This window comes from Penaeus japonicus, unplaced genomic scaffold, assembly GCF_977035675.1.
Source record: "Penaeus japonicus unplaced genomic scaffold, GWHDUDI00000001_assembly GWHDUDI00000041, whole genome shotgun sequence".
In the NCBI taxonomy this organism is placed as follows: Eukaryota; Metazoa; Arthropoda; class Malacostraca; order Decapoda; family Penaeidae; genus Penaeus; species Penaeus japonicus.
The window spans coordinates 2,105,459-2,130,458 of NW_028234443.1; the positions used below are offsets into that span (position 1 = coordinate 2,105,459).

General features: G+C 45.6%; 1 protein-coding gene across 1 annotated transcript in view; it reads right to left on the minus strand.

Moving 5' to 3' along the window:
* LOC122258188 (uncharacterized) overlaps nt 1–25,000 on the minus strand; it is a gene marked incomplete in the record, with an annotated part of 191,567 nt that overhangs the window by 116,108 nt on the left and 50,459 nt on the right. Inside the window, 1 exon segment of the mRNA XM_086534400.1 lies at nt 276–326. Within this exon segment, the coding sequence (XP_086390526.1) occupies nt 276–305 (30 nt within the window).

The following is a 25,000-nucleotide window of genomic DNA, read 5'->3' on the forward strand; positions in this document are numbered from 1 at the left end:
ATCCCTTGACTCAACCAAGACCGCCAAATGCAATATCTCGACTCAACCAAGATGGTCAAATCTCATCATTCGACTCAACCAAGACCGTTAATGCAATATCCTGACTCAACCAAAACCGTTAATCCCATCCCTCGACTCAACCAAGACCGCCAAATACAATATCCTAACTCACCCAATACCAATAAATAAAAAACACTCCCTCGACCCAACCCAGACGATAATCTAAGATATGCCACGATCGCCACGGTTGAAACACTCAATCTAGGTGATCGTACCTTGCAAGAAGCGGTCGTTTGCAACATCATCGTCCGCTGCCATACACTCACCTGCAAGTAAGAAAAACAGAAACAAATAAATAAATTAATTCAACAAAACAAATTCTCCTTACCAATGCCTTATCAGAAGAAAAGAAAAGAAAAAAAAATAATTGCAAACGGGCACGCAATTGCGATCATGAACAAGAGTTGCTAAGCTGCAGTCATGTATATTTTCGCCCGTCAACAAACACCAATAACAAATAAATAAAGGTAACATGCCTCTGCAACATGCTGATGAACCTGCACGATCGTCGACATTCATCATCATCATCATCATCATCATCATCATCATTATCTGAATGAATCTCAATTGCAAAATAAAACTAAAGAAATAATGTCATTTGCTTAGATATAACATCGTTTATCCTTTGTCGTCTAATATCAAAATGCCCATGAAATGCCCACGGACACGAGCCTAGCCCACGCTAGGGGCAGGGGCAGGGGAGTATACTAGGGATGCACAATAACATAGGGGCTGCGGAAAGGGGGGAGGAGGAAGCAGAGAAGGGGGAGGGAGAGAAGGGGGAGGGAGAGAAAGGGGAGGAGGGGGTGGGGAGGGAGGACGGGGAGGAGGAGGAGGGAGAGAAATGAGAGGAGGGGTGGGAGGGAGGAAGGAGAGGAGGGGGTGGGAAGGAGGATAGAGAGAAGGGGGAGGGAGTGAGGAGGGAGAAGAGGTGGGAGGAAGGAGAGGAAGGAGAGAAGGGGGAGGGGGAGGGGAAGGAGGAGCAGCGAGGGAGGAAGGAGAGGAAGGGGGAGGGATGGAGGAGGGAGAAGAGGAGGGAGGGAGGAAGGGGGAGGGGGAGCGGAGCAGCGAGAAAGGAAGGAAAGGAGAGGTAAAGGAGGGAGGAAGGAAAGGAGAAGAGAGTGAGGAGGGAGAGGAGGATGAGAAGGGAAGGGAAATGAAAAGAACGTGGACTACCCAGGGTCGGGGATATATACCATCCACAGAGAGGGAGTGAGAGAGGCGGGAGAGGAAGGCGTGGGGAAAGGAGATTGAAAAGGGACATAGGCCGCACAGTTTGCAGAGCATAAAATGCATACACAGGCCTGCATAATGGAAACAGCGACTGCAATTAGACTGCAGGCTACTGAATAAAGGCGACAGCGGACACAAGATTCCACGTCGCAGAGGGCGTGAAGTACAGGTCAAACAAAGTACGAAGAAATAGTTGAAACGAAAAGTAGAATGTGGATACGAGCTTTTGAAGGAAAGGGGGGGAGGTAGAGGGAGGAGGGGGGGCCGAGGGAGGAGGAAGGAGGGAGAGGGAGAGGGAGGAGGGAGAGGGATAGGGAGAGGGAGAAGCAGAGGAAGGAGGGAGAAGGAGAGGGAGGAGGGAGGAGGGAGGAGGGAGAGGAAGAGGAAGGAGGGAGAGGGAGAGGAAGGAGGGAGAGGGAGAGGAAGGAGGCAGAGGCAGAGGGAGGAGAGACGGGAGAGGGAGAGGCAGAGGAAGGAGGGAGAAGGAGACGCAAAGGGAGGAGGGAGAGGAAGGAGGGAGGAGGGAGGAGGAAGGAGGGAGGAGGGAGAGGGAGACGCAGAAAAAGGAAAGACCAAGTAAACTATACATAAGAAACAACCAAAACGTACGCCGGGTACAAGACAACACAGAACAGAAAACAAAAACAGAAAAAAGCTACAACAGAAAGGGCACATCCAAGAACGAAAAGACAAATTAGAAAATGAAAAAAATGAAGAAAAAAAAATAAAATCATGACGTTTCGAGTCAATTTAGCTTCCTCTTCACACGTTTCGATTTTAACAGCTGATGCGGAGACAGACAAACTCAACTCGAAACGTCACGTCCCTTAATAACCTTTCTTGCTGTGACCGTATCTCATCATAAAAAAGGACACATTAAACATTAGGCGTTAGACAGGATTTAAAAAAAAAGCTCATTATATTCTGGCCCTTATGCTAATTGAGAATTAGGATAAGAAGGTAATGGAAGGCATAAAACACAAAAAGCACATGCACACACAGCTAAAACGCAAGCACACACATACAAACACACACGACACATAATAAACAAGAGTAAACACATAGGATAACCCTAACACACAAAGGGAAACACACAACAAACACTGTGCTATATTCATAATAAAAATAAAAAATAATGTTCAAGGCATGCTGATGTTACGGAACAAACAATAGTAGTCTGTTTGGTGGGAAACTCTACCCCGAAGGAAAAAAAAAACCGCCCGTACGCTAACAACACAGACATACACCCTCTCACGCCCACAACAAGAGATTCACAATACACTATCGCCCCGACCTTAAAAAAAAAAAAAAAACACGTGATACACTCACTCACGAAAGATGACAACAATGGCTTATAACGAGTTGGGGGAAAATAAAGAATTATCTTAAAAAAAAAATAATACGTATAACAATGCTTCGGTTTGTTTCGCTAATCCCCACGCAATGCTAATGGCGCCCTTTTGAAAGAGAGGCATCACAGACAGACGAGACGAAAGACAGCTGAGGCAACAGCGATACAAAAGATGACGGACAGCCTCTCCCTTCATTACAAGAACATCTCAGTTTAACGCCAGAATAATAAAAGAATAATAATAACAAAATACAAAAAAATAAAACGTTTTGAGAAACCCAATACTGATTTCTCGCCGGCTCATCTCGCTGTAGGAATGATAAACGTTTTCTGAGGGAGTGAAATGTTTAGTGGGGAGGGGAGGAGAGGGGAGAGGAGAGGAGAGGGGAGGAGAGGAGAGGAGGGGAGGGGAGGGGAGAGGGGAGGGGAGGGGAGGGAGGGGGAGAGGAGGAGAGGGGAGGGGAGGGGAGGGGAGAGGAGAGGAGAGGAGAGGAGAGGAGAGGAGAGGAGAGGAGAGGAGAGGAGAGGAGGGGAGAGGAGAGGAGAGGAGAGGGGAGGGGAAAGGAGGAGAGGAGAGGAGAGGGGAGGAAAGGAAATGAGAGGAGAGAAGAGGAGGGGAGGGGAGGGGGGGTTTGCTTGTACATATGTGCTTTTATTTGTGTGAAGGAGGGATGGGTGGGTGGGTGGGTAGATGGGTGGGTGGGTAGGTGAGTCAGTCTGTTAGCCAGTAGGTTTGTCAGTCGGTCGGTAAGTCATTCAGTCGGACAGTCAATCTGCCATCCAATCAGTCAGTCGACATGCAGTCAGTCAGTCGGACAGTCAGTCAGTCAGTCGACATACATTCAGTCAGTCAGACAGTCGACATACATTCAGTCAGTCGGACAGTCAATCAGTCAGTCGAGATGCAGTCAGTCAGTCAGTCGACATGCAGTCAGTCAGTCGGACAGTCAGTCAGTGCGTTCGTGCAGACCTCCATGTGCACATGCGCAAGTGTGTGTCCTAAATCCATAACCACTTCCTTCTATCTCCCCTCTTTCTTAAATCTCTTCTTCTCCTTCTTCTCCCCTTTCTCTCCCTCCCTCCCTCTTCCTATCCCCATTCTCTTTCACTCCCTCCATCATTTCTCCCTCTCCCCCTTTCTCTCCCTAAAGCCAAGACAACCCGATAAGGCGAGTAATGAGGGGAATAAAATGTACTTGATTTTTTTAATGATAAGAATTTTGGTGTGTTTGTTTTGTTTTTTTGTTTTGTTTGTTGTTTGTGCTTCGGTGTGTTTGTTTGTTTGGTTGTATCTGTGTTTGTTTCTGTGTTCTTGTGTGTTTGTGGGTGTGTTTGTTTGTTTGGTTGGTTGTATCTGTGTTTTGTTTCCGTGTGCTTGTGTGTGTGGGGGTGTATTTGTTTGTTTGTATCTGTGTTTTGTTTCCGTGTGCTTGTGTGTGTGTGGGTGTATTTGTCTGTTTGTATTTTTGTTTGTTTCCTAGTGCTTGTGTGTGTGGGTGTGTTTGTCTGTTCGTATCTGTATTTGTGTTTCTGTGTCGATGTGGGTGTTTTTCTATCTTTATTTGTTTATGTGTTTGTGTCGGTGTCGATGTATGGGTATTTGTGTTTGTTTGTGTTTGTTGTTTTTGTTCTTTGGCTTTTTTTTCTTTTTTTTTGAGTGTGGGGATACAATAATGTCCGTTTCTGCATATGATACCAACATCAACACTAAACGCAACATCCATAATAGAAGGAAAGAAACCCGACGAGATGCCGCCGCCCATTGCAGAAACAAACACAAAGAGCATATATGGGCGTGGCAGGCGCACCGGAATGAGCATTTCAACTGCAACGGCAATAGTGCCTTGGCATGTTGCAGGGTGATACTCCAGGGGCAGGATACTCCGACTGGGAGTAGGTACAAGGACGTGTCTCTCCCTCTCTCGCTCACTTACTCATTCATTCATTCATTCACTCATTCACTTACTCACACATACACACACACACACACTCTCTCTCTCTCTCTCTCTCTCTCTCTCTCTCTCTCTCTCTCTCTCTCTCTCTCTCTCTCTCTCTCTCTCTCTCTCTCTCTCTCCCTCTCCCCTCTCTCCTCTCTCCCTCTCTCCCTCTCTCCCTCTCTCCCTCTCTCCCTCTCTCCCTCTCTCCCTCTCCCCCTCTCTCCCTCTCCCTCTACCTATCCCCCTCCCCCTCCTACTACCTATCCTCCTCCCTCTACCTATCCCCCTCCCTCTCCCTCCCCCTCTCTCTCCCTCTCCCTCTCTGACAGGGAGAATATACAGGAATATCTGACAGGGAGAATATAGAAAAGGACCTGCAGGGGAATATTCGCAGGGAAAATCTAACAGAGAACATAACAAAGAACACCTAACAAGGATTCTATACGATATCTAGCAGGGAGTAGACGCAAGGAAATCTAGGAGTGAAGTAGACACAAGGATATCTAGGAGTGAAGTAGACACAAGGAAATCTAGGATGAAGTAGACACAAGGATATCTAGGAGTGAAGTAGACACAGGGAAATCTAGGAGTAGAGTAGACACAAGAAAATCTAGTAAACAGTCTAGGAGACGATACAAAAAAACTAGCACAGATTAAATACAAAATTTAATAAATAAATAAAAAAGTATATACAAGATACGACGAAATACAACAACAAAAAAACTAGACAATACAAAAATATCTAACACTTCTTACAGCAAAGGAAAGATATTCTTGTGAGAGGCGGATAGCTGATCTAGTTCACGTTGAGATTACGTAAGTAAGTAAGTCCACTCGTGGCGAGTCTCGCGATCTATAACGAGATCCCGATAACGAGCGATCGCACGCAAGACGACCCAATTAACAAACATTAAATCGCATTCGAGAGAAAAAAAAATAACATGAAAATTTTCGAGATCTTTGCCTCTCCCCTACTAAGACATACGATAAAATCGCGAGAGATTAAGATTTAGCGAGACCTGTGACCTGTGACCTGTCTCGCAATAACCCAAAGTGCGAGGAATCAAACACATCAAATAATGATCGAATCAACATCGAAAAATTAAAAAAAGATACATCAACATCAAAAAAAGGTACATCAACATCGAAAAAAAGGTACATCAACATCGAAAAAAAAAAATTAAAAAAGGTACATCAATAACGAAAAAATAAAAAATAAAAAAAGGTACAAATACGAAGAAAAACTAAAGAGATATTCGACCTCCCCTATCACACGTAAAACGAATCTGGCGATATTTGTATGAAGATAAAAAAATATATATATACACCCTTGACTTCATTGCTGAAGAGTGTAAGTCGACCAAGAGGGTGTGTGCCTGCAACTGATATTGCCTTGAATCAACAGCGGGGGTTTTCCACGCTTGGTGCAACAGTGTGTTCAGGTTGATGCAACACTGCTCGTTTTTTTTTTGTTTTTTTTTTGTTTTTAGAATCCTGATTATTAATTGTATCTCTATATCCTATATCGTTCCGTTATCATATCTTATAATATCTGTATATCATATATCATATTGTCATCATATCTTGTATAATAATTTCAATCTTACATTATCATTATCATTATTGATATCAATGCCATCACTGATATGCTAATCATCCTCATCATCATTATCATTATTATATTATCATCATTATCATTCATATATCACTTTCCTATGTTATCCGACCCCCATCCTTCCCCCTTATCCCACCCTTCCCCCCTCCTTTATCCCACCTTTCCCCTCCCCCTTCCCTCTATCCTACCCTTCCCCCCTTCCCCTTATCCTATCCCACCCTTCCCTCCTTTCTCTCCCTCCCTCCCTCTTCCTATCCCCATTCTCTTTTACTTCCCTCATCATTTCTCCCCCTTATCCCACACTTCCCCTCCCCCTTCCCCACCCCTATCCTTCACCCTTATCATCCTTAAAGGCACACTCACACACACACACACACACACACACACAAACACACATACACACACACACAGGGCGAGGGTGAGTCCCGGGAGAGCAGGAGAGTCCCATGCATTCAATCAACGTGCATCCCGGTACACCCATGGACGCGTCGAGTGGCTTTCGTTGCACGGGTGTGTTTTCTCATTGCACGGGTGATGTGGAGTGTTGCACGGGTGGTATGGTGTAGTAGTGAGCGGTATTTTAGGATATGGTGTAGCGCTGAGTGGTATTTTAGGATATGGTGTAGCGCTGAGCGGTATCTTAGGATATGGTGTAGCGCTGAGTGGTATCTTAGGATATGGTGTAGTGCTGAGTGGTATCTTAGGATATGGTGTAGCACTGAGAGGTATTTTAGGATATGGTGTAGCGCTGAGCGATATTTTAGGATATGGTGCAGCACTGAGTGGTATCTTAGGATATGGTGTAGCACTGAGCGGTATTTTAAGATATGGTGTAGCGGTAATTAGCATTTCTTGGGCTTATGAGCGCGTGATCACACATACGCAAATTAACATGATGATGTTGATGATGCTGTGATAGTGGTGTCGTTGGCGGATGGGTAATATCCTACATATAATATAATAAAATATAATATAAGGGATGGTTAATGGGGGAAGGGTTAAGGGTGGGATAAGGGGAAGAGTTAAGGGTGGGATAAGGGGGAGGAGAAGGGTGGGGTAAGGGGGAGGAGAAGGGTGGGATAAGGGGGAGGAGAAGGGGGTGATAAAGGGGAGGAGAAGGGGGGGATAAGGGTGGGATAAGGGGGAGGAGAAGGGTGGGATAAGGGGGAGGAGAAGGATGGGATAAGGGGGAGGGTTAAGGGTGGGATAAGGGGGAGGAGAAGGGTGGGATAAGGGGGGGAGAAGGGTGGGATAAGGGGGGGAGAAGGGTGGGATAAGGGGGGGAGAAGGGTGGGATAAGGGGGAGGAGAAGGGTGGGATAAGGGGGAGGGGAAGGGTGGGTTAAGGGGGGGGAGAGGGGGGGGAAAAGGGGGGGGGAAGGGGGGGGTAAGGGGGAGGGTGAAGGGTGGGATAAGGGGGAGGAGAAGGGTGGGATAAGGGGGGGAGAAGGGTGGGATAAGGGGGGGAGAAGGGTGGGGTAAGGGGGAGGAGAAGGGTGGGATAAGGGGGGGAGAAGGGTGGGATAAGGGGGAGGAGAAGGGTGGGATAAGGGGGAGGGTTAAGGGTGGGATAAGGGGGAGGAGAGGGGTGGGATAAGGGGGAGGAGAAGGGTGGGATAAGGGGGAGGAGAAGGATGGGATAAGGGGGAGGGTTAAGGGTGGGATAAGGGGGAGGAGAAGGGTGGGATAAGGGGGGGAGAAGGGTGGGATAAGGGGGAGGAGAAGGGTGGGATAAGGGGGAGGGTTAAGGGTGGGATAAGGGGGAGGAGAGGGGTGGGATAAGGGGGAGGAGAAGGGTGGGATAAGGGGGAGGGTTAAGGGTGGGATAAGGGGGAGGAGAGGGGTGGGATAAGGGGGAGGAGAAGGGGGGGATAAGGGGGAGGAGAAGGGTGGGATAAGGGGAAGGGTTAAGGGTGGGATAAGGGGGAGGGGAAGGGGGGGAGGAGGGGAGGATATTGCATGCAAGTCGGCCTGTTCCCTTGTAGAAACTATACAACAACGATACACCTTGCATATCCTGTTTGTTCACTTTCACGGTATAAAGCGGAATAAACACTATTAATCATCATAATTTTTTCTAAACCAAACACAACTATGATAGCCTTACCCACTATATTAAAATACAACTTCTCTACATATCATACATCTTTTATCATTAAAAATTTCATCTCACTCAAAACTCAAATTTCAAAATAAAATTCAAAATCTACGTTACTCGCCTAGGCACTTGTACCGAATGCAATAACGATACATCAATATTCCTTTTCAAATTCAAATGCCACGCTAGTAACCGAACCAGCAGTCGCCAGCACGTACTACAATGCATAAACATCATATTTCCCCTTTCATATTCAAATCTTATGCCGCTAACTTACTTCCCCCCCCCCTTCAGGGTTGTAACTAGACATCGGTCTCACTCGCATTCATACTCACATTCGCACTCTGACTCTTACTCTTACTCTTACTCTCATTCTCACTCTCACTTTCACTCTGACTCTGACACTCACTCTCATTCTCATTCTCAATCCCGATCTCATTCTCAATCACTCTCACTCTCACTCTCATTCTCATTCTCATTCTCATTCTCATTCCCATTCCCATTCTCACTCTCATTCTCAATCCCGATCTCAATCTCATTCTCACTCTCAATCCCAGCCTCATTCTCATTCTCATTCTCACTCTCACTCTCACTATCACTCTCATTCTCAATCTCAATCCCAATCCAAGCCTCATTCTCACTCTCACTCTAACTCAAATTCTCACTCTTTCCAATTCCAAGTTGCCAAAAAAAAAAAAAAAAAATCATCAGACATGAATTCGACCTTAAAAATCTGCCAACTTGGAACTCTTTTCCCCACTTAACTTTGCACTTTAATTTTCCTGCTGTTTTATTCTTTTCTTTTCCTTCTTTCTCTGTTAACTTTTCCTTAATTGCTATTGGGACAAGTAAGATTTTTTTTTTCCTTGGGTTATTACCTGTTTTGAACTTAGATGAGCCTATGCCTATAACTTTAAAACTGCAATAGAAAGGGCTGCCTTCAAATTTTAAATCTCATTAGATAGGCCTCCTACTTCAAGTTTTAGAACTGCAATACGAGGCCTATTCCTTTAAGTTTAAGAACTGCAATACATAGGCCTAATTCCTTCAAGTTTTAGAACTAATACATAGGCCTATTCCTTCAAGTTTTAGAACTGCAATACATAGGTCTATTCCTTCAAGTTTTAGCACTGCAATACATAGACCTAATTCCTTCAAGTTTTAGAACTAATACATAGGCCTATTCCTTCAAGTTTTAGAACTGCAATACATAGGCCTATTCCTTCAAGTTTTAGAATTGCAATCCATAGGCCTATTCCTTCAAGTTTTAGAACTGCAATACATAGGCCTAATTCCTTCAAGTTCTAGAACTGCAATACAGAGGCCTATTCCTTCAAGTTTTAGCACTGCAGTACATAGACCCATTCCTTCAAGTTTTAGCACTGCAATACATAGGTCTATTCCTTCAAGTTTTAGAACTGCAATGCATAGGCCTATTCCTTCAAGTTTTAGAACTGCAATGCATAGGCCTATTCCTTCAAGTTTTAGAACTGCAATGCATAGGTCTATTCCTTCAAGTTTTAGAACTGCAATGCATAGGTCTATTCCTTCAAGTTTTAGCACTGCAATACACAGGCCTATTCCTTCAAGTTTTAACACTGCAGTACATAGACCCATTCCTTCAAGTTTTAGCACTGCAATACATAGGCCTATTCCTTCAAGTTTTAGAACTGCAATACAGAGGCCTAATTCCTTCAAGTTTTAGAACTGCAATACAGAGGCCTAATTCCTTCAAGTTTTAGAACTGCAATACAGAGGCCTAATTCCTTCAAGTTCTAGCACTGCAATACATAGGCCTATTCCTTCAAGTTTTAGAACTGTAATAAAGAGGCCTATTCCTTCAAGTTTTAGAACTACAATACAGAGGCCTGTTCCTTCAAGTTCTAGAACTGCAATGCATAGACCTATTCCTTCAAGTTTTTTAACTGCAATACAGAGGCCTATTCCTTCAAGTTTTAGAACTGCAATACAGAGGCCTAATTCCTTCAAGTTCTAGCACTGCAATACACAGGCCTATTCCTTCAAGTTTTAGCACTGCAATACACAGGCCTATTCCTTCAAGTTTTAACACTGCAATACACAGGCCTATTCCTTCAAGTTTTAACACTGCAGTACATAGACCCATTCCTTCAAGTTTTAGCACTGCAATACATAGACCCATTCCTTCAAGTTTTAGAATTGCAATGCATAGGCCTATTCCTTCAAGTTTTAGAACTGCAATACAGAGGCCTAATTCCTTCAAGTTTTAGAACTGCAATACAGAGGCCTAATTCCTTCAAGTTCTAGAACTGCAATACAGAGGCCTAATTCCTTCAAGTTTTAGAACTGCAATACATAGGCCAAATTCCTTCAAGTTTTAGAACTGCAATACAGAGGCCTAATTCCTTCAAGTTTTAGAACTGCAATACAGAGGCCTAATTCCTTCAAGTTTTAGAACTGCAATACAGAGGCCTAATTCCTTCAAGTTCTAGCACTGCAATACATAGGCCTATTCCTTCAAGTTTTAGAACTGTAATAAAGAGGCCTATTCCTTCAAGTTTTAGAACTACAATACAGAGGCCTGTTCCTTCAAGTTCTAGAACTGCAATGCATAGACCTATTCCTTCAAGTTTTTTAACTGCAATACAGAGGCCTATTCCTTCAAGTTTTAGAACTGCAATACAGAGGCCTGTTCCTTCAAGTTCTAGAACTGCAAAACATAGGCCTGTTCCTTCAAGTTCTAGAACTGCAATGCATAGGCCTGTTCCTTCAAGTTCTAGAACTGCAATACATAGGCCTGTTCCTTCAAGTTTTAGAACTGCAATACATAGGCCTAATTCCTTCAAGTTTTAGAACTGCAATACATAGGCCTAATTCCTTCAAGTTTTAGAACTGCAATACAGAGGCCTAATTCCTTCAAGTTTTAGAACTGCAATACAGAGGCCTAATTCCTTCAAGTTTTAGAACTGCAATACATAGGTCTATTCCTTTAACTTTTAGAACTGCAATACATAGGCCTATTCCTTCAAGTTTTAGAACTGTAATACAGAGGCCTATTCCTTCAAGTTTTAGAACTGCAATACATAGGCCTCCTCCTTCAAGTTTTAGAACTGAAATACATAGGCCTAATTCCTTCAAGTTTTAGAACTGCAACACAGAGGCCTATTCCTTCAAGTTTTAGAACTGCAATACATAGGCCTCCTCCTTCAAGTTTTAGAACTGAAATACATAGGCCTCCTCCTTCAAGTTTTAGAACTGCAATACATATGCCTATTCCTTCAAGTTTTACCACTGCAATACATAGGCCTCTTCCTTCAAGTTTTAGAACTGCAATACATAGGCCTAATTCCTTCAAGTTCTAGAACTGCAATACATAGGTCTATTCCTTCAAGTTTTAGAACTGCAATACATAGGCCTATTCCTTCAAGTTTTAGAACTGCAATACATAGGCCTATTCCTTCAAGTTTTAGAACTGCAATACATAGGCCTATTCCTTCAAGTTTTAGCACTGCTATACATGGGCCTAATTCCTTCAAGTTTTAGCACTACAGTAGATAGGTCTGTCTTTCAAGCAATAGGCCCCAATAGAGAGACCTCTTCCTTCAAATTTAGCAGAGAAATAGGCCTACCTCTAGAAGGTTAAAACTTAATCTTACATTACTATAGAAGGCCAGTATATCTTTTTTGGTAACAGTGCCTCGCTATCTATGTTAAAACTAGTCCATTTCCAAGAAAAAAAAATAAAAAAAAACATTAAGCCGTTTCCATAAATTAATCTAATCTCACTTATAAAACAATAAAAATACGAGGCCGCGAATATGAGCAGAATCTAATCCGATTAAAAGACATAAAATACTGAAACCTTATAAATGACCCAGTGTGCATGAATGAATCCTAATCTCATTCATAAGGCAACACTGAAACCTTGTGAATGAAACCGTATTCATTAATGAAATCTGGTCCCATTCAGAGGAAGAAAAAAAAAATGAAACCGTGTGAATAAAACCATAATGCATTAATGAATCTTGATCGTATATAAAAAAACCCACTGAATTCCAAAACTATTTATGAAAAACAAAACACAAAAAAAAACAGAAACCGTGAGAACAAAACCGTATACATGAATAAATCCTAACCCAACTTTAGAAAACAAAACAAAATAAAGTCAAATTCCTCGACAATATCTATAAAAAATATATATATTATTATATATAACTCGCAATCGTCATTAAAAAAATAATAATAATAAAAACTGAAAACAGTTTGAACAAAAAAACACATCCATAAATAACTCGCAATCGTCATTAAGAAAATACAAAATAAATGACTCCCGGACACTTATAATAAAAGACCTCCCCCTACGCTAATTCATCCACGATCATAACTGGGTGGTGGCGTGGGAAGGGAAGGGAAGGGAAGGGAAGGGAGGGGGGAAGGGAAGGGAAGGGAAGGGAAGGGAGGGAGGGGGAGGGAAGGGAAGGGAAGGGAAGGGAAGGGAGGGGGAGGGAGGGAAGGGAAGGGAAGGGAGGGGAGGGAGGGAAGAGAAGAGAAGAGAAGAGGAGAGAAGAGGAGAGAAGAGAAGAGAAGAGAAGAGAAGAGAAGAGAAGAGAAGAGAAGAGAAGAGAAGAGAAGAGAAGAGAAGAGAAGAGAAGAGAAGAGAAGGGAAGGGAAGGGAAGAGAAGAGAAGGGAAGAGAAGAGAAGAGAAGAGAAGAGAAGAGAAGAGAAGAGAAGAGAAGAGAAGAGAAGAGAAGAGAAGAGAAGAGAAGAGAAGAGAAGAGAAGGGAAGGGAAGGGAAGGGAAGAGAAGAGAAGAGAAGAGAAGAGAAGAGAAGAGAAGAGAAGAGAAGGGAAGGGAAGGGAAGGGAAGGGAAGAGAAGAGAAGAGAAGAGAAGAGAAGGGAACGGAAGGGAAGAGAACTCGCCCCTCCGTACCAAGCCCCTCGCCCCGCACCGTGGCCGAAGCGGTGAACGTAACAATTTATGAACGGGGAGAGCTTGTTGGTTAATTTTCATTGTTCATTGTGCATGGTGGCTTTCTTGTTGTTGTTCTTTGCTTGTTGGTTGGTTGGTTGGTTGGTCGTTGTGCTTGTGTGTCCTTGTGGTTTTGTGTTCACTGAGTCATGTTCCTTGTGCCTTGTTTCTTGAGTGTTCCGTGTGTTATGTGTGACTTGTATCTTGTGTGCTGTTCACTGTACACTGTGCTCTTGTTCGCTGTATATTGTGCTTAGTTAGTTGTACACTGTCTTGCTAACTGTAGAGTGTGTCTTATTCATTATCTATTGTGCCCTGTTCATTGTACAATATCCCTTTTTTAAAATTATGCAGTGTTCATTGTACACGGTGCCTTCTTAACCATACAATGCATCTTGTTCATAATCCCTTGCGCATTCTTCATTATTCCCTGTGCCTTGTTCATCAGTACATTGCACCTTAGAATGTAGTACAATCATTTTTTCATTATCCCTTGTGCCTTATCCACCATTCCTTATTCCTTGTTCATCATTTCCCCTCTTCCGTCCCTCGTTCCCTACAAGGTGAGAGAAGCGCCGAGCGGCCAAGCCGGAATGGGAACGTGACTGTTGCGTGGGGAGGCGAGGGGAAGAGAGGGGAAGGGAGGGGGGAGGAGAAGGGGAGAGGAGAGGGGAAGGGGAAAGGGAGAGAAGAGGGATAGGGAGGGGAGAGAAGAGAGGGGAAGGGGAGAGGAGAGGGGAAGGGGAAGGGAAGGGGAAAGGGAGAGAAGAGGGGAAGGGGAGAGAAGAGAGGGGAGGGGGAGAGGAGAGGGGAAGGGGAGAGAAGAGGGATAGGGAGGGGAGGGAAGAGGGGAAGGGGAGATAAGAGGGATAGGGAGGGGAAAGTGAGGGGAGGGGGAAGGGGAGAGGAGAGGGGAAGGGAGGGGGGAGGAGGAGGGAGAAGAGGCGAGGTGAGGGGAGGGGGAAGAAGGTTGTCGAAGAAAGAAGAGGAGGCAAAGTCGAGGGGAGGAGAGGGCAGTCGAGCAGAAGCGAGCGAGAAGAGGAGAGGCGAGGAGAGGGGAGGAGAGAGGGCAGTCTAGAAGAGAAGAGAAGAGAAGAGAAGAGAAGAGAAGAGAAGAGAAGAGAAGAGAAGAGAAGAGAAGAGAAGAGAAGAGAAGAGAAGAGAAGAGAAGAGGCGAGGCCAGTCAAGGAGAGAAGAGGAGAGGTAAAGAGAGACCAGTCTAAGGAAAGATGAAAGGGTAGTTGAGGAAAGAAGGAGAGGAGGCGAGGGGCCACACAAAGAAGAGGAGAGACAGAAAATAAGAAAGAAGAGGGAGCAGTCGAGGAAAGAAGAGGCAAGAGGGCAGACGAAGGAGAGGAAAAGAAAAAGAAGAGGCAAGAGGGCAGACGAAGGGGAGGAAAAGAAAAAGAAGAGGCAAGAGGGCAGACGAAGGAGAGGAAAAAAAAAGAAGAGGCGAGGGTCAATCGAGGGGAGGCGAGGGGAGGCAACCAAACCGGGACCGGGTACGCGGCGGGACCAGCTGGCGAGCGAGAGAGCGAGTGAGCGAGTAGGAGGTGGAGGTGGAGGTGGAGGTGGAGGTGGAGGGGGAGGGGGAGGGAGGGGGGAGGCTGCAACCTGGATGGTCTACTACTACAGCAGTGGTCATCATTAGGAGGGTTTTGATGGTGATGCCAGAGAGTAGGTCCTGGTGTGGTGATGGCAAATGCGGTGGCAGTAGTTTGTTGGGTGGTGGTGATGATGGTGATGATGATGATGTTGATGGTGATGATGATGTTGATGGCAATGATGATAATGATGTAGTGCCACCTTCATGATTATGGTATTGGTTGTAGTGGTGATAATGATGATGATTTTCGTATAGTGGTGATAATAATGATGATAATGAAGTGATGATAATAATGATGATAATGATAATGAGTATTACGATAATGGTAATACTCATAATAATAATAAAGATAATAATGATGATGGTAATGATCAACAGCCAATCATTAACATCATCACCATGAACATCATCCAAAATGTCTACACACAAATTCAAACACAAATAATCTGATGCAAAACACAGCTATCAGTTAAAAAAAAAAACACTCATACCCATCATATATTGACAAGATGATCCGATAATAAGACCATTGATCCAGAATAACAAAACAAAATTTAGACAAAGACAAGAAAAAAAATATATAGACAAAGACATATCGAAATTACCCTTCATCAAAAAATGTTCTTCAATTTAGAAAAAAAAATCCCCTACTCTTTTTTTTTCAAAGATATATCTAAAGTATCTTAATAAAAAAGTTCTGAATTTACTTCATATGATTCAAAGTTAATGCAATCACTGTTTCTCAGTTAGGCAAAGACGCACCTAATTAACTTTAATTAAAAAAAAAAAAATCTGACTTTAAGTCCCTTGTTCCAAGAAAGCAAATCATCTATTGTTCTTTTCCTTAATTAGGAAAAAAAGACACATGTAAATCACAAAAAAAAAAAAAAAAAACAACAAAAAAAAAAAAAAAAAAAAAAAAAAAATTATATATATATTATATATATATTATATATATATATATAATATATATGTATATATATATATTATATATATATAAATATATATTTATATATATAAATATAATTATATTTCTCCAAAACAGTTTTAGACACAGACACATCACCTTAATCAATAAGAAAAAAAAAAAAAATTCAGTCTATCGAAAAAATAAATATATATTGATTTAGACAAAGTCACCTTCTTAAAAGCAAAAGCAATATAAAAAAAAACAACTCAAATCCACTTTAATATAAAAAAAAAACCACCCCCAAAAAAAGTACGAGGGAGAAACGCGCCCGAGAAATGAGCCTTGCAACACGTCACGACCTGTTAACCTTTGCATCTTTCCCACGACTTTGAACCTGTCGATGCATCACATACGTTATGCAAAGGCCCTCTTCGTTGAAAGTGACGTGATCGACACCCCCTCACCCCTCACCCCCCTCACCCCCCTCACCCAGCCCTCCCAAACATGCGAGAGGGGGGAAAAAACTCGCAAAACCTTGATGTGTTATGTGGGAGTATGTGTTTATGCGTTTTGACAAGGGGCACTACATAATCCGCCACATATCACAACATGATTCTTCCTTCATGTACACGCTGGATTGCTAAACTACATACAAGCATAAACATCATACAAGTTTATTCTGTGTTGTGTGTGTGTTTATCGGGAGGTTCATCACGACCTCAGTCAGTCTTTCTTAAACTAAAATAATATTCCGTTTCAAAAGAGAAAAAAAAATGGCTTGTAGTATTAGAAACTTTAATGCAAAAAATATGACCTATATTCTAAAATATTTTAATATTTTAGAATTTAATATAAACATCATTCAATCTTTCTTGACGTATTTGTACAATATATACTAAAATGAAATATAAAATATAGAATAAAATTAATTATGTAATCTTTCTTGTAATATTTTATATGTACCTAAAGTAAAAAAAAAAAAGATAAACATTGTACTAACTTTCATAACTAGTTAGAAATAGCACGGATACTCAGAGCTTGGAATTTAGATTTTTCAGACGAAAGAAGAGAATTCCGCCACGAAAGAAGAGAGAATTCCGCCACGAAAGAAGAGAGAATTCACCCACGAAAGAAGAGAGAATTCCGCCACGAAAGAAGAGAGAATTCCGCCACGAAAGAAGAGAGAATTCCGCCACGAAAGAAGAGAGAATTCCGCCACGAAAGAAGAGAGAATTCCGCCACGAAAGAAGAGAGAATTCACCCACGAAAGAAGAGAGAATTCCGCCACGAAAGAAGAGAGAATTCCGCCACGAAAGAAGAGAGAATTCCGCCACGAAAGAAGAGAGAATTCCGCCACGAAAGAAGAGAGAATTCCGCTACGAAAGAAGAGACAATTCCACCACGAAAGAAGAGAGAATTCCGCCACGAAAGAAGAGAGAATTCCGCCACGAAAGAAGAGAGAATTCCGCCACGAAAGAAGAGAGAATTCCGCCACGAAAGAAGAGAGAATTCCGCCACGAAAGAAGAGAGAATTCCGCCACGAAAGAAGAGAGAATTCACCCACGAAAGAAGAGAGAATTCCGCCACGAAAGAAGAGAGAATTCCGCCACGAAAGAAGAAAGAATTCCGCCACGAAAGAAGAGAGAATTCCGCCACGAAAGAAGAGAGAATTCCGCTACGAAAGAAGAGACAATTCCACCACGAAAGAAGAGAGAATTCCGCCACGAAAGAAGAGAGAATTCCGCCACGAAAGAAGAGACAATTCCGCAACGAAAGAAGAGAGAATTCCGCCACGAAAGAAGAGAGAATTCCGCTACGAAAGAAGAGACAATTCCACCACGAAAGAAGAGAGAATTCACCCACGAAAGAAGAGAGAATTCACCCACGAAAGAAGAGAGAATTCCGCCACGAAAGAAGAGAGAATTCCGCCACGAAAGAAGAGACAATTCCGCCACGAAAGAAGAGAGAATTCCGCCACGAAAGAAAAGAGAATTCCGCCACGAAAGAAGAGAGAATTCCGCCTCGAAAGAAGAGAGAATTCCGCCACGAAAGAAGAGAGAATTCCGCCTCGAAAGAAGAGAGAATTCCGCCACGAAAGAAGAGAGAATTCCGCCTCGAAAGAAGAGAGAATTCCGCCTCGTAAGAAGAGACAATTCCGCCTCGAAAGAAGAGAGAATTCTGCCTCGAAAGAAGAGAGAATTCCGCCTCGTAAGAAGAGACAATTCCGCCTCGAAAGAAGAGAGAATTCCGCCACGAAAGAAGAGAGAATTCCGCCACGAAAGAAGAGAGAATTCCGCCACGAAAGAAGAGAGAATTCCGCCACGAAAGAAGAGAGAATTCCGCCACGAAAGAAGAGAGAATTCCGCCACGAAAGAAGAGAGAATTCCGCCACGAAAGAAGAGAGAATTCCGCCACGAAAGAAGAGAGAATTCTGCGAAAAGAAAAGAGAATTCCGCCACAAAAGAAGAGAGAATTCCGACACGAAAGAAGAGAGAATTCCGCCACGAAAGAAGAGAGAATTCTGCCTCGAAAGAAGAGAGAATTCCGCCACGAAAGAAGAGAGAATTCCGCCACGAAAGAAGAGAGAATTCCGCCACGAAAGAAGAGAGAATTCCGCCACGAAAGAAGAGAGAATTCCGCCACGAAAGGAGAGAGAATTCCGCCACGAAAGAAGAGAGAATTCCGCCACGAAAGAAGAGAGAATTCCGCCACGAAAGAAGAGAGAATTCCGCCACGAAAGAAGAGAGAATTCCGCCACGAAAGAAGAGAGAATTCCGCCACGAAAGAAGAGAGAATTCCGCCACGAAAGAAGAGAGAATTCCGCCACGAAAGAAGAGAGAATTCCGCCACGAAAGAAGAGAGAATTCCGCCACGAAAGAAGAGAGAAATCCGCCACGAAAGAAAAGACAATTCCGCCACGAAAGAAGAGAGAATTCCGCCACGAAAGAAAACATAATTCCGCCACGAAAGAAGAGAGAATTCCGCCACGAAAGAAAACATAATTCCGCCACGAAAGAAGAGAGAATTCCGCCACGAAAGGAGAGAGAATTCCGCCACGAAAGAAGAGAGAATTCCGCCACGAAAGAAGAGAGAAATCCGCCACGAAAGAAGAGAGAATTCCGCCACGAAAGAAGAGAGAATTCCGCCACGAAAGAAGAGAGAAATCCGCCACGAAAGAAAAGACAATTCCGCCACGAAAGAAGAGAGAATTCCGCCACGAAAGAAAACATAATTCCGCCACGAAAGAAGAGAGAATTCCGCCACGAAAGAAAACATAATTCCGCCACGAGAGAAGAGAGAATTCTGCTTCGAAAGAAGAGAGAAATCCGCCACGAAAGAAGAGACAATTCCGCCACGAAAGAAAAGAGAATTCACCCACGAAAGAAGAGAGAATTCCGCCGCGGACGAAATAAAGAGAGCAAAATAAACGCCGCCGAAATGTGACCCACAAAAACCTGGCAATGAACGCAGCAGTGACCGAGCCAACCTGACTGCCACCCTCCACCCTCCCTCCGCCCTCCACCCTCCACCCTCCGCCCTCCGCCCTCCTCCTCCGCCGGTGCCGTTGCCGCTACCGCTGCCGCCGCTCCGTAACACCACTTTAATATCACTCGCCACCACCACCACCACCACCACCTCCGCCATGCGTGCCCCCTTCCCTCTGCCACTGCCTCTCTGCGCCAGTGTCCCCTGTCGGTCTTCCCCCTCCCCCTACTGCAGTGCCTCTCCCCACCTCCCCACCCCCCACCCCCCTCCGCTTCAACACGGCCTTCTGCGGCAACACCTCCCCTGCTGGGCAAGTGTGTGCCCTCTTCCTTCCCTCTGCTTTTGTCTCTCTGCGACAGTGTCTCCCCTGTCATATTCCCCTCCCCTATTACAGTAACCCTCTGTCATACTCCCCTCCCCTACTACGGTATCACCCTGCTATACTCCCCTACTCCCCTCCCCTGCTACAATACCGCCCTCCCATACTCCCCTACTCCCCTCCCCTGCTGCAGTACCCCCTGCCATACTCCCCTCCCCTGCTGCAGTGCCCCCTGTCATACTCCCCTACTCCCCTCCCCTGCTGCAGTACCCCCTGCCATACTCCCCTCCCCTGCTGCAGTGCCCCCTGTCATACTCCCCTCCCCTACAACGGTACTACCCTGCCATACACCCCTCCCCTGCTGCAGTACCCCCCTGTCATACTCCCCTACTCCCCTCCCCTGCTGCAGTGCCCCCCTGTCATACTCCCCTCCCCTATTACAGTAACCCCCTACCATACTCTTCTCCCCTGCTGCAGTAACCCCTTGCCATACTCCCCTCCCCTGCTTCAGTGTCCCCAATTTCGACGACCCTTTGCCACAACACCTGCCCTACAATACCATGCATGTTCCCATATCTCTGCCACTGCCCTTCCGCGGGAATGCCCCCCCCCCCCTGCGCGCCTGCCACACCTCCCCACTACACGTCTCCCCTCCCCTGCCACCTACCTCCGCCCGCCGCAACACGTCGTCCACTCCACTTCCACAATACTCTTCCGCCTCATCCACCCAGCCAGGGATTCACCGATCTTCCTTTCGAACACCCCTGTCATCTACCTTGGCACTTCTGTCCTCTGCCTGCTGAGGCATTGCGTCATGCACAATGGTCATGTGTCTCTCTACTCGTTCTCTAATCATGCTCTGAATTACCCAACATGTCCCTCTTAACAGCAGGTCGTGAGAACACCACATACTTTATCCTCGTCCCACATATGATGCTGGTGGATGGCCACACGGGTTACGACACGGTGCCTAGCACACGCGCTTAAAAGTGGCACCGACTTTGCTGGGTATGTATCCCTCAGGCTATGTATCCACCCAGTCATGTGTCTCTCAGGATATATATCCACCCAGTCATGTGTCTCTCAAGTCATGTATCCCCGAAGCTATGTAACTCCCAAGCAATGTATCTCTTAAGCTATGTATCTCTGAAGACATGTACCTCCTAAGCAATGTATCTCTCAAACTATGTATCTCTCAAGTTATACATCTCTCAAGTTATGTACCTCTCAAGACATGTATCTCCCAGGTTACGTGCCTCCCGAGCCATGTATCTCCCAAGCCACGTACCTCCTAAGCCAAGTACCTTACAAGCGATACATCCCCAATCTACGTACCTCCCAAGCCATATATCCCCCAAGCTACATACCTCCCAAGCCACTTACCTCCCAAACCACGTACCCCCCAAGCCACGTACCTTATGTAAGTTATGTACCTCTCAAAACATGTATCTCCCAAGCTACATACCTCCCAAGCCACATACCTCCCAAACCACGTACCCCCCGAACCACGTACCTCCCAAGCCACGTACCCCCCGAACCACGTACCCCCCAAAGCCACGTACCCCCCAAAGCCACGTACCTCCCAAACCACGTACCCCCCGAACCACGTACCTCCCAAGCCACGTACCCCCCAAAGCCACGTACCCCCCAAAGCCACGTACCTCCCAAACCACGTACCCCCCAAAGCCACGTACCTCCCAACCCGTACCTCCCAAACCACGTACCCCCCAAACCACGTACCTCCCAAGCCACGTACCTCCCAAACCACGTACCTCCCAAAGCCACGTACCTCCCAAGCCACGTACCTCCCAAACCACGTACCTCCTAAAGCCACGTACCTCCCAAACCACGTACCTCCCAATCCACGTACCTCCCAATCCACGAACCTCCCAAACCACGAACCTCCCAAAGCCACGAACCTCCCAAACCACGTACCTCCCAAGCCGACGCCATCCATCACACGACATCATCCATTCCTAATCCACAAAGAAGTCATGAATCGCCCTTAATTAATGAATGAAAACCAACCAAGACACGCCAATAAATAAACATCCTAAGAAAGAATTTCAGGAATTCGACCCGACCGAGAATTTCAGGAATTCGACCCGACCGAGAATTTCAGGAATTCGACCCGACCGAGAATTTCAGGAATTCGACCCGACCGAGAATTTCAGGAATTCGACCCAACCGAGAATTTCAGGAATTCGACCCGACCGATAATTTCAGGAATTCGACCCGACCGAGAATTTCAGGAATTCGACCCTACCGAGAATTTCAGGAATTCGACCCTACCGAGAATTTCAGGAATTCGACCCGACCGAGAATTTCAGGAATTCGACCCTACCGAGAATTTCAGGAATTCGACCCGACCGAGAATTTCAGGAATTCGACCCGACCGAGAATTTCAGGAATTCGACCCGACCGAGAATTTCAGGAATCCGACCCGAGCGAGAATTTCAGGAATTCGACCCGACCGAGAATTTCAGGAATTCGACCCTACCGAGAATTTCAGGAATTCGACCCGACCGAGAATTTCAGGAATTCGACCCGACCGAGAATTTCAGGTATTCGACCCTACCGAGAATTTCAGGAATTCGACCCGACCGAGAATTTCAGGAATTCGACCCGACCAAGAATTTCAGGAATTCGACCCGACCGAGAATTTCAGGAATTCGACCCGACCAAGAATTTCAGGAATTCGACCCGAGCGAGAATTTCAGGAATTCGACCCGACCGAGAATTTCAGGAATTCGACCCGACCAAGAATTTCAGGAATTCGACCCGACCAAGAATTTCAGGAATTCGACCCGAGCGAGAATTTCAGGAATTCGACCCGACCAAGAATTTCAGGAATTCGACCCGAGCGAGAATTTCAGGAATCCGACCCGACCGAGAATTTCAGGAATTCGACTCGAACGAGAATTTCAGGACGAGGACGAAAGGCAATCATTTCATTATCTTCAATCTTGCATGACGGCATCCATACCCAACGCGACCCAACCATAACCTGTCAAATAGGACTTGTCATACGAGCTGTCATACGAGCTGTCATGCGTCCTGCCGTCCGCAAGCCGTGTTACGCAACATATGGTCACCTAGCCAAGTCATGCTGTCACATGAGCTTTTCCTTAATGTATTTTTTTCTTTTTTTTCTTTAATATGTATATAAAGAATCTCCGGTCACTGTCCTGTGATGTGTATGCGTAGGCATAAACGGGGGTGAGGGAGAGTGGTAGAAATATGTGTGGGGGGATGGGGGTCTGTGTGTGTGTGGGGGGGGGGGGGGGTCCGTGTGTGTGTGTGGGGGGGGGGGTCCGTGTGTGTGTGTGTGTGTGTGTGTGTGTGTGTGTGTGTGTGTGTGTGTGTGTGTGTGTGTGTGTGTGTGTGTGTGTGAGTGAGTGAGTGAGTGAGTGAGTGTGTGTGTGTGTGTGTGTGTGTGTGTGTGTGTGTGTGTGTGTGTGTGTGTGTGTGAGTGAGTGAGTGAGTGAGTGAGTGAGTGAGTGAGTGAGTGAGTGAATGAGTGTACGTGTACGTGTACGTGTACGTGTACGTGTACGTGTACGTGTACGAGTACGTGAACGTGTACGTGTACGTATACAAGTACGTGTACGTGTAGCGAGTGCGTGTACGAATATGAGTCTGAGTCTGAGTATGAGAGCATGCGTTGTCATGAGCGTGTGTCCGGCGCGCGCGTGCATGACACACCACCCCAACCCGCCAGAAATGACCAGCGGCGCGAGGGAACGAGGCCACCGCGCGCGCGGACACGAAGCTCATCTGCTTCTTTCCGAACGGACCTGGCAAGACAGCTTTGCCGCCCCCCCCCCCTCAAAAAAAATAAAAAAAAGATGAAAGAACCAAAAAAAGGGGGAGGAGGAGGGAGGGAGAGGGACGGGGAGGAGGGGTGAGGGGAGAGGGGGGAGGGAGAGGGGAGAGGGAGAGGGGAGAGGGGAGAGGGAAGGAGGAGGGGAGAGGGGAGGAGGGGTGAGGTAGAGGGGGAGAGGGAGAGGGAGAGGGGCTGGGAGGAGGGGAGAGGGGGAGAGGGGAGAGGGGAAAGGGGCCTGGGGGTGGGGCGGAGAGGGGCTGGGCTGCATCTGTCCACAAGACCTCACCGGATCCCCGCAAGAAGAACCCGCACAGGTAAATAACACATTTTATTACCGTCGGCGGGTGTAGGTTCAACCCCCTCCCCTCCCCTCCCCTCCCCTCTCCTCCCCTCCCCTCCCTTCCCCTCCCCCCTCAGCCGCTATCTATAAAACCCTGTGGTGTTTCTGGCCCCGAGTACTGTACGCCTTCGAACTGCCTGTGATGACCCACTAAGGATGGGGGTGGGTGGGTGGGTGGGTGGGGTGAGGGGGTAGGGAGTGGGGTGAGGGGGTAGGGGATGGGGTGGGTAAGGGTGAGAGTGGGGGTTAGAGGATGGGGGATGGGGTTGGGGTATAGGTTGATGGGGTGAGGGGGTAGGAAGTGGGGTGGGTGAGGGGGTTGGAGGATGGGGAATGGGGTATAGGGGTAGGGGGTAGGGGGTAAGGAATGGGGTGAGAAGATGGGGTGAGGGGATAGTTTAAAGGGGTGGGGGATGAGGTAGAAGGGGTGGGGGGTAGGGAACACTCCTAAGGCGCTCGTGCTCATTATACAACGCACCGTAAGTTAAGTGCTTCACGCTTCATATTAACACGCTTCACGCGCAGCTGGGAACTGTGGACGGAGGCAAGTGTGGTCGTAATTATAAGAGATAATTACAATTTGTTCAATTTAGAAAAATAAATAAAAAATAAATAAAAAACCGAAGGCGAAGGCGGTTAAGTCGCTGCTATTTCGATTCTTTAAAATCAAATTCATGTCTTGATAAGATTTTTTTTGTTTAATCTGAATAATATTGACTTAAAATGAATCGACAAAAAACGTATATTTACTAAAAAATAAATCAAAGTAATAAAAAGAAATACGTATATATACTAAAATATAAATCAAATTAATAAAAAAATATAAAAAAATATATATAAAAAATATAAAAATGTCATCCCGATCTACAAGTTCTCACAAGATCACATGTCAGTCATACATTTCATGACAGGCTGCAAAGCATGTTAATCTTGTACATATCAGTCACACAGGACAGACCCCCCTGCATGGCCTGCATGACAAACCGCCTGCGTTTCAAACCATCAGTACCGCATAAGGTGTCACTGTTGTCACTGCTGTCATAAGTATGTCATATCTCGCATGTCAGTCGCATCTGCACATCTGCCTTAGCGCCGTGCCACATGTCAGTCTTTAGTCATATATGGGACACGTAGCAGATCGTGTCTGTCACGCCTTGCATGTTAAGTCTCGTGTCAGTCATGCAACGAGGTTTTTGGCATAAATGCGGGTCTTGATGATGATGGTGATGGTGATGATGGTGGTGATGATGGTGGTGGTGGTGATGATGGTG